This window comes from Sinocyclocheilus grahami, unplaced genomic scaffold (assembly GCF_001515645.1).
Source record: "Sinocyclocheilus grahami isolate Dianchi unplaced genomic scaffold, SAMN03320097.WGS_v1.1 scaffold303.1, whole genome shotgun sequence".
NCBI lineage: Eukaryota > Metazoa > Chordata > Actinopteri > Cypriniformes > Cyprinidae > Sinocyclocheilus > Sinocyclocheilus grahami.
The window spans coordinates 1,212,435-1,223,255 of record NW_015505482.1 but is presented as its reverse complement, the minus strand read 5'-3'; the positions used below and the strand labels follow the sequence as shown (position 1 = coordinate 1,223,255).

At 35.9% G+C, this 10,821-nt stretch overlaps 1 protein-coding gene across 1 annotated transcript in view; it reads right to left on the bottom strand.

Moving 5' to 3' along the window:
* LOC107601320 (bone morphogenetic protein 7-like) overlaps positions 1–7,905 on the bottom strand; it is a 14,543-nt gene extending 6,638 nt beyond the window's left edge. Inside the window, exons 1-4 of the mRNA XM_016293475.1 lie at positions 7,864–7,905; positions 7,451–7,452; positions 7,235–7,383; positions 4,804–5,007 (exon numbers count right to left, since the gene is read on the bottom strand). Coding sequence (XP_016148961.1) covers positions 4,804–5,007; positions 7,235–7,383; positions 7,451–7,452; positions 7,864–7,905 — 397 coding nt within the window. The remainder of the gene's footprint in view (positions 1–4,803; positions 5,008–7,234; positions 7,384–7,450; positions 7,453–7,863) is intronic.
* Positions 7,906–10,821: the final 2,916 nt, after the last annotated feature.

The following is a 10,821-nucleotide window of genomic DNA, read 5'->3' as shown; positions in this document are numbered from 1 at the left end:
TCCCCTGGCCCCCTTCCATTGTTTAGTCCGGAACCCCCCCCCCCCCGGTCCACCTCAGTTCTACCTCCCTCCTGAGCTTTTGTGTGTTCTGGTGGAGCGTCTGGTATCCGCTCCGTAGAGGGGGGGTAATGTCACAGTGTCTGGTTGTGGTGCCCTGGACAGGCCACTTGAGGGCGCTCTTCCTGTTTCTTTGTTACATGTTTTGAACTGTTTCCCATAGTCCTTTGCTTTGTCGTTCTTTTCTGATCATGATCACCTGTTGGTAATTTACTCATCATTTTATCACTACTTATACCATGCTCTCACTGTCTGTCTTGGCTGCTGTATTGTTTGAGGTTACATTGTGTTTTCTGTTCCCTGTGTTTAAGTTACCTTTTGTCTAGTTTTTGTTCTGTTCTAATTACTTGTTACTTTAATAAACTACTGCACTTGGATCTACTTTGTTTTCTCCTGGCTTTCCGTGACAAGTATCCTCCTACTGTTGAGTGTAGACAAAATACATTTAGCAGATATGCACATTTAAAATGAAGTCACCTTGTCCAGGAGTGTATATAAAATTATTAGAATAATTATGATTATTTGTGATTAAATACTTTTTAATATTATATTACTTTATATATTATAATATAATACTTTTTAATATTATAATATGAATATAGTATTAAACATTTTGATTGTTTTTTAAATAAATATTCTCTAAAATGAGACCGTCCCCCTTCTCCTAATACCACCTGTCACCAACTGGCAATAGCAAGTTGCAAATCATGACTCATGGCTGTGACATAAACAAAAGGCTATTTGATATTTTAACAATATGGGATGTATAGTCCATGTGCTGGTGACATGCTGTCGTTGCTCTTAGAAGAATGTTTTACACAGACATTTTCTGCTCAAACAGTATTTCAGATATGGGCACTGTCTGACTTTTAAAATATGTGAAGGGGTGTTGAAGCTAATTCTATACTGTGAGTGACAAGGAGAAATATGAGGAATAGGTCATTGAAGTCGCCTGGAATCCTTATAACCTCATACCTAAGCAGAACATCGACCCAGATTCATTTAATATCCATTTAACACTGTAATGCTATTACTGTGCAAAATGACCTGCAGAGAATTACACAGTAATAGGAACCACATGAACACACACACTGACGCACACACATTTTAGCTGTGGTTTGCCTTTGCCTTAAAGGGACAGTTCACCTTAAAATGAAAATTCAGTCATTGTTTACTCATATCATGTTGGGTCCAAGCCTGCATGCTGTTAATTTTTTCTTAGACGGTTTAATTGTCTTCTTTGGACTTTTTAACTGATCTTGAGCTGTGATCATTCTTAATAATTTGAGATTTTGTGTTTTATTTGCATGGAAAATATGTCAGCATGCAGGTTTAGAATCACATGAGGGTAAGTACAGTAAATACTAAACAAAATTAAAATTTTTGTGTGAGTTATCCTGTTAAAACTCTGACCTCACTTTTATGCCAGAGTAGCCCTTACAGTTTTGGTTAATCATAAAATAATCTATTGATGAAATAATCTATTGACAGCCCTTGTGAAAAAGAAGTACACTTTATCATACTTTAAGACGAGTACTTATTTTGGAAATTTTATACTTAAGTGTGAACTGAATGTAATGTTTTCAGACACTTGTGATTTGTGATTAAAAGAAAATTTATTATAGCTTAAATTTATATTAAATGTAATTAGTTAAATGTAAGAGTGTTTTTATTGACCCACTTAAGTACACATATATAAAATATATGTACATATTTAAACATATATATATACAGTATATATATATATATATATACAGGTGCATCTCAATAAATTAGAATGTCATGGAAAAGTTCATTTATTTCAGTAATTCAACTCAAATTGTGAAACTCGTGTATTAAATAAATTCAATGCACACAGACTGAAGTAGTCTTTGGTTCTTTTAATTGTGATGATTTTGGCTCACATTTTACAAAAGCCCACCAATTCACTATCTCAACAAATTAGAATACTTCATAAGACCAATAAAAAAAAACATTTTTAGTGAATCGAAAGAGTTAAATTTCACTAGCCACACCTAGGCCTGATTACTGCCAGACCTGTTGAATCAAGAAATCACTTAAATAGAACCTGTCTGACAAAGTGAAGCATGCTTAAATAGCAACACATTATGCCGCGATCTAAAGAAATTCAAGAACAGATGAGAAACAATATAGTTGACATGTATCAGTCTAGAAAGGGTTATAAAGCCATTTCTAAGGCTTTGGGACTCCAGCAAACCATGGTCAGAGCCATTATCCACAAATGGAGAAAACTCGGAACAGTAGTGAACCTTCCCAGGAATGTCCGGCCAACCAAAATTTCTCCAAGAGCACAACGACGACTCATCCAGGAGGTCATAATAAGAACCCAGAACAACATCTAAAGAACTGCAGGCCTCACTCGCCTCAATTAAGGTCAGTGTTCATGATTCAACAATAAGAAAGAGACTGGGCAAAAACGGCATCCATGGGAGAGTTACAAGGCAAAAGCCATTGCTGACCAAAAAGAACACAAAGGCTTGTCTCACATTTGCCAAAAAATATCTTGATAATCCCCAAGACTTTTGGGCAAATATTCTGTGGACTGATGCGACAAAAGTTGAACTTTTTGGAAGTTGTGTGTCCTGTTACATCTGGCGTAAAAGCAACACAGCTTTCATAAAAAGAACATCATACCAACAGTCAAACATGGTGGTGGTAGTGTGATGATCTGGGGCTGCTTTGCAGCTTCAGGACCTGGACAACTTGCCATAATTGACGGAACCATGAATTCTGCACTCTATCAAAAAATCCTGAAGGAGAATGTCCAAAAAAACAGGAAGAGGGCAAAAACCTTTTCACGGCACTGTGTATATATATATATATATATATATATATATACACACATACTCGCCACGCTTTGGCAATGTGTGAGTTGCCAGATGGCCAGTAACCTTTTTATAAATTCTAACAGTGCAATGTTGTGAGAACATAAACGGGAACAAATGTGAACAACACTCTGTAAAATTGACGGGTCAGTGCTGCTTCATCACAAAAGTTTAAGCCTTTGCAATGTAAATATTCAAGAGCTAGAACACATGAAAGAACGCGCGTTACTCGCGCTGAGTGGGAAGTTAAAATATCTGAAGCCCCGTCTTGAGCTCTGCTTCCTTCCTGCACTTGAACAGACAAATTCACACAAAATTATGTCAAAAATGCCCATCTATGTGAGTATCCTAGTAAAGTAGTTGGTTCTTAAGTGAACATGAACGACTGAGAAAAAAAAAACGGACATGAAATGCGCGCGACGCAATGTGTCACAAGACAATAGAACCCATCATAATCTGTGATATTGTCAACACAGGATGCGCCGCGGCGCTACACGACAAATTGCCGAAAGTAAACGGATTCCCCGTTCTATTTCTGAAATAGTCCAAGCAACGTCGGTTTTGTCGCATCCAGTGATGACAACTTCAAGCTGTGTAGACACAGTGTTAAATTGATAGACACAGAATTCCAATATTCCAATAATCCAATAATCCTGCTGTTGTCAGCGTTTTTAATGTTAATCAAAGTAAATAGGACAAAGAAAAAAAACAATCACTCACTGCTCTTGAACTTTAAAAAAGATAAAAAGACTATAGTGTTATTTAATTAGCATAGTTTATTACATTTCTGTAGGCTACCTGAAAATCACTGTTAGACCTGCCTGAAATGCACCGTTTCTATTTGTATCTTTGTTGGCTATTTTGTGCTATTGCTTGTAATTTGATTTGCTCTTTGCATCAATCAAAATCATGGAAAAGATTTTTCCATGGCTGGTAAAATATATTTCTGGACGGTAAATTTCCTTAAGTCACCAGCCATTGGCAGGTCTGGCAAAAAGTTAGTTTTAGGCCCAGTGTGAGTGTGTGTGTGTGTGTGTGTATGTGTATGTGTATGTGTATATATATATATATATATATTTGTATGTGTGTATATACAGTATATATATATATATATTTGTATGTATATATGTTTAATTTTATAATTACTTCTATTGTCTTTGAAATATGGTCAAAGTGAACAGCTGAATATACTGACAAGGATTTTTGATTAACTAAAATATACTTTAAGGTCATTTCTAGTAAAACATTTATTGCATGTAGTTAAAAATATTTGTAATGACACATGATGTAATGTAATGTAATGTAATTGTAATGGTGAAGTTGCAATTTATTGTAATATTAAAATTATTAAAACTTAATGTAATATTAAAATTAACACTAAAGTTGACATTTTAATCAAGTACTTTACATGTGCTTTAGTATGTTGATCAAAAAATCTAAATAAGTGTACTTCTTTAAAATAAAAAAGATTATTAAAACAATGTATCAAAATGGACTTTAAAGTAAAACTTGGCATTATTACAAAGAGCACTTTTTAAAGAAACAGTGATAAAAGTGTGCTCGCTTTAAGTACTCTTAAGTGGCCTTTAATTTATATTGTATTATCAGCAAGTACAGCTTTTTTTCTTAAATAAATACTTTTAGGATTTGAAAAGTGCACATTCAATGTAATTAACTGCACTTCTTTTTCACAAGAGATTTCTAGTTTCTAATAATGAACCCATCAAGCAAAAATTATCATGGTATTTCCATGTTTTTGGACATGGATCCATAGTAAGTTTACCAAGAACATACGGTATTCTTTAAGTACCTTTCTTTCTGATTTATTATTTCTATCCTTGCATTTGTCTTTCTTCACCTGCCTTCACACTTTTGTACTCAATATATTGAAAACACACACCTGCGATATTGGCAACACGCAGTGCCTCCTGGCCCTTGGCGGTTTTGGAGCGGTTGGGATTGCGCTGCTTGTTGCCGCCCTGTGTGGAGCGGATGCTGCGAATGTGGACCTCCGTGGCTTTGAAGAAGGCCACCATGAAAGGTTGTTTGCTCTGGGGGCCGCTGCGGCCCACCAGTCCCGCCACCCATGGGTTCACGCTCTGACCTGCAGGGGGAGACAGAGAGACTTCAGCGCATACAGAGACAGTGCATCATTCATTTACAATTAATTACTCTTTACTGAGATCTGAGAGGAAAGAAATACATTGTTAGTGGCAATGCTGACAGGTACAAATCCCAGAAGAGAAGTTATACAGGCCTCTTGAAAGACGTTTTTCACCTATGTAGCAGGAGGCAAATTTTTCCGTTTGTGTTTCTGTGAATCGGTTCCTAAGAGAGACCCGCATAACACTCAACGGGACAGTTAAGCAATCTTTTATTTTGTCACAGCCCTGTGGCCTAATAAATAGTGTAATATGCATTATATTATAATAATAATTTTGTGTCTGTCACAGTCTTATAAATCAAGAGAATTGTGTAAGAGAGTGTGTGTGTGTTCTCCAAAAATATGCAACTTCTGATGTTTATTTTGTGTAATCTCTTTCGCACTCAAGAGCGCTTTTAGTTCGCTGTTTACTCAGAAAATTCCTGCACTTACATCTGTTTCTGTCTCTGTGCCATTCTGGACTCATTTTACCTACACACCGGCTTTAATGTGTGTGTGCGTGTGTTTCTTACAAAAAGGAAGGAATGCTCTCTCTGTCTCCACGCCGAGGTAAAGCCAGGTTGCCGGTTGCCTACGGCGACAGGGTAGGCGTCCCGCAAGCATGTCTCGACAAGCTTGCTGATCTACGCCAGCCCCATAATACACTGCACCTGTTTTCATGCTAACACTTAAAACCTGTAACATCCTGTACACACACACCGTCCTACTCACACAGATTCAATACAAAACACACTCCCACTGCGGCTGACAATAAAGTATGTGAGTGAAAAACAGTAGATTAAAATCTGCATTAGTTAGAACGTATGTAGGACATCCAGACCAAGCATTGACCTTAGACTAAACTACAGAATTAATAGTGATTTCTGCTGAAACTCCAGACTAAGCATTAGTGATCAACACATTTGAATTAGGACGGATCGGTTCTGCGCATTATCTTGTATTATTGGTCTTGACTCTCAAGGTTAGTTGAGGAAAAGTCAGATCTTCCATTAGCGCTTGTCTAGGCGCATGTGTGCACATTTGACTGGATCTTCCTTTTTAAGATTATATATATATACAGCAGACTCTAAATGTTTGAGACTACATTGTAAATCAAATTGAATTCCAAATTTGGGATTGAAAAAAAATATTGGCAATAAAAGTTTGGAAAGAAAGTTTGAGGAGTTTGAAATTGAACAAATATTTCAGATTCTGCACCATTTTTCATTTGATCAATTTTTTTTTTCTTAATCTTTTTTTAAAAAACTGTACTTGCAGATAATATAATATGAATGAAATAAAAGGCCACTTAAGTGTACTTAACACAAAGACACTTAAAAAGTGCACTTTGTAATAATGTCAAATTAAGGGTTTTACTTTAAAGTACATTTTAAATCATCATGTTTAAATCATCACAATCTTTTATCATGCTGTAAAGAGTACTTGTTTTGATGTGTTGACTAACGTAGGCTACTAAAGCACATGTAAAGTATATGATTATATTTTTAACTGCTGTGTGTTATTTGTTATTACATTTAAAGTGAATATTTTAAATGTACTAAACTGCAATTCAAATATATTTGCAATGTAAAACTAACAAAAATGACACTAAAGTATAATTTAATTCATCAAAGCTTGTCAGTGCATTCAGCAGTTCACTTTAACCATATTTCAAAGACTAATTATGAATAGAAGTAATTACATATAAAGATGTACTTAAATCCTACTTAAGTGGCTCAAACAAGCTCTCTAAATTTCAGCTAATTGCATTTAATACATTACATTAATTTCTCACCTAATTATAATCTTAAAAAGTACATTATTTCTGTAATAGCTCTTTTTTAAATTATACTAACGTACACTGCTTTTTCACAAGCTAATGCTCTATGGATCTTAAATAATAGTAGTACCAATAGTAGCATTTCTCTCCTGTAGATCCACACTGTAGATGTTTTCTTTGAATGGCCTGTAAATGCATTATAATAAATTGCCCTTCAAAGACACTGTAAACATTTACTGAACTGAACTGCATTGAACTTAACAGCGCACAAAAGCAAAACAGACTGAGTACTCTGCAGTGTGGCCTCAGAAACGGTTTCATTTCTGCAGTCTCTGTCTGTGATGCAACATGATGTACATGTTTCATATTTTAACCTCTGCGACCTGCGGCATGTGCACATCCACTTACCATCCAAACTTTCCAAAGCGAGCTGCAGGCCCAGATTCCTGCCTGGGTTCAGCACCCAGTGGTTACTGGTGGCTGTGATGTCGAACACCAGCCAGCCCTCTTCTGCTGCCCAGATCACCCGCGAGTCCAGCAGGAACAGATCTGAGTCCCTGATGGAGAGAGAGAGAGAGCATATGAGCCTGCTGAAAACAATAGCCTATCATACATCTCATATACAGCTGTTTGCACAAGAGAAAAGTAGCATATTTAATGTTTTATGTCATTTCTTTTAAATGAGGATGTGGGGTTTCAGTTGTTTAGCGGTGTCAAAACTGTTGTAAAACTAAAACTAAATCCATAAAAAAAATTACTAAAACTTACAAACGAAAATGCAAAAATCTAATTCCAAAACATTCACAAAAACAAAAAAACTTATATATATATTCATACACTGTAACTTCTGATACCACAAAATGTATTGTAGATAATTCAATATATTAAATAAATTAAGCATATTAGTTAATTCAACATATCAATAAAAAGAAACTTTGTCATAATTACAGCAGAAATATCTTGCTGTATATGGAAGGGGAGCTTTGACTAGGTCAAAAAGGTCAAAAATCAGAGGCATTCAGATGTTGCTATCTTGCTTGTGTCGGTTGAACTGTATCCAGCTCCTTCCCCAAGGACATGACCCCCAAACTTTGTATTTGCCAACGAAACGCCTCTGGGATGATCTGTGACCTAAGTGCTCCACTTTGTGTGCGAGACAACTGAATCACAATGACAGATACATAGAATGACATTCGTATGCAACAAAAGAGGTCCAGAGATGGAGGGCTAATGTAGTGAACCACAAGAAAAATACAATCAGTAGCATCCTGATTCTTTGAATGATATAAAGGTGTGATGTTTGAATTATCCTGTTCATACAACAGTTTGAATACTGTTTGTATGTACAAAGAATACAAGCTCCTTTTCTACTCTCATAATAGCTGTGAATAACATCCGGTGACTTCATACAGTAACGCCACGAAGTGATATATGATACATGTCGATGAACTGCAAAAATTGAGATATTTCAAACTTCATCTTACTAATTTTTTCCACATTTTAATACATTTTCATATTTTAATTAGGTCAGCCGGTCAGTCCAAGCTGATAAAGCCAAAGCAGAACTGTTTTGTGTCTCCAAGCAACACAGCGGTGTTTCATTACTGAATGAATCCACGTTTTTGAACGAATTAAGTGAGTCAATGATTCAGTAACCCATTTATAAAGACAGTATCACTTGCCTCGTTACGGAATGAATCAGCCGTTTGAACGAATCTGTTAACTAAATGACTCACTCATTCAAACAGTCATTTGCCGCCTCCTACGTTTGGTTTCATAAAAAACTATCATTGCATTTTCCCGAACATTTCTTATTTGTATGTTTTAAAAATATTTAAAACAATAATCTTATAAAATTCTTTATTCTAAATTTTGCAGTGTGAATGCATTTATGGCACCTCAGCTTCATCAAACAGTCTGTGTAAATACATCTAATGCCACTTCAGACGCAGCTTTTGTGTTTTCTGCAGTGGAAAGATGGAGTTTGTTGATTCTGATTTCATTTGAATGGTAACAGCTCTACAGTGTCTTATTATTCTAACTGAATTAATTGAAACAATGTAAGAATTTGACGTGAAAGATGGCTATTTAATAGGGCTAACAGTGAAAAAAATAAAATTTAAGAAACATAGTTGAAAATGACATTTGTTCTGTTATATAGGCTACAGCAACTCCTTTTAAGTTAATTGTTATTTCTAGCTCTTTTCTAGTCACAGAGAAGTGAGAGAACTTCTGTAACTTTGTCCAGATGGGGAAAATTGTCATATTTAATAATTATGTATTATGTAGGCTACTTTTTTTTTTTTTTTAGAATTTGACGTGAAAGATGGCTATTTAATAGGGCTAACAGTGAAAAAAATAAAATTTAAGAAACATAGTTGAAAATGACATTAGTTCTGTTATATAGGCTACAGCAACTCCTTTTAAGTTAATTGTTATTTCCAGCTCTTTTCTAGTCACAGAGAAGTGAGAGAACTTCTGTAACTTTGTCCAGATGGGGAAAATTGTCATATTTAATAATTTTGTATTATGTAGGCTACATTTTTTTTTTTTACATATATAGATTTTTGTTTGTATATGCTGTCAATTATAGTTTTTTAGAAAGAAATCGGCAAAAATCGGTTTTATATATATATATATATAATATTATATTTATTATAGCTGTGAAAAACATCTGGTGACTTCCATACAACGGGTCTTAGCACAAGGTCTTAGCACAAATGAAATCAATGAAAGTGTAAAAGGAAATTTATCCAGGTCTAAAAACATATATTATACATCTTGATGAACTGCAAAAATTATTACATTTTTTAAGCTTTAACAATTAACTGCATTAACAATTTTTTATGAACTCTGGACGTTGTACATTAAACCACTGATAATTGAAAACATAATTATTTTCAAGGCACTGATTGGAATTACCCTTACAGTGAAAGATAGAAAAGGTGGCAGATAAAGTGAAACAGAGGGAAAAAGTGAATTAAGTGGAAAAATGGGAGAGCAAGAAACAGAGCACTCGCTCCAGATGGTAAGACCCTGGGGAGCACTTCATTTCCTTAATTGACAATAATGGCTTTATAAACGGCTGTTGATCTCAGAGTGTGGCTGCCCTGCACTAAATCAAACAGAGGAATTTAGAGCAAGACAAGACGACAGCGTAAGAACAAGACTTAAAGGCAGTATACAACAAAAGACAAGGGAATCGCTGCAGGGAGAGAAAGCAGAGCGACGGGAACCACATGAACACACTTCAGATGTTTCAAAGACTCAGAGGAGTTCAGGTGCTCAGAGTGTGTGATCCAAACACCTGTTCTGCTAAACATCTGCCGCCTCAGCCTAATCCAGTCTCATTTATTTTATCCCTCCATTTTTGTCTCTTTTCTCTCCCTGATGGGAGCACAATGGGGTGTGTTGTTCCCCACAGACCTGTCGAGGCAACTGAGGCCTTCACGAGGGGTCGAGCAGCACGTAGGAGGAGCTAGATGTTCTTGAACTCAATTCACAGTGCGGGTCACGCCGATATTCTAGAAGGTCCCAAATGTGCGGTGAAGGGAAGCCCTGTGGCGCACAACTGATTCTTTGAGAGGAGAGCTGCTGAGTCGGAATAGGAAACATGGTGTGGTGCGACAGTAAAGTTTGCATTGGGATGCTTAGATAGAGTGAGCACTGTGTGTGCGGCAAAAAGAAATAGAAGGAAAGGAAACACAAATCAAATGTGTCCAGCATTTACAGACCAGAGGGGTTGAGAGCATTACAGCCCTCAAGAGGAAAGGATTTTCCTTGGAAAAAAGTCACAGGCAAGAAACACCCACCATAAAAAATAGTAAAGTATATCCAGGCCCACATGAAAACTGCAGACATTTTCCATATTTTTTATATTGATTTGGGGGGAAAATCTGCATAATTTGTTGTTGACGTCAAAGGTTGTAAGTCCAATCACTTTTTCTAGTGCAAATTCAGTTGTCACTTGGTAGAAGTTTACAGGCCGAGTGGCT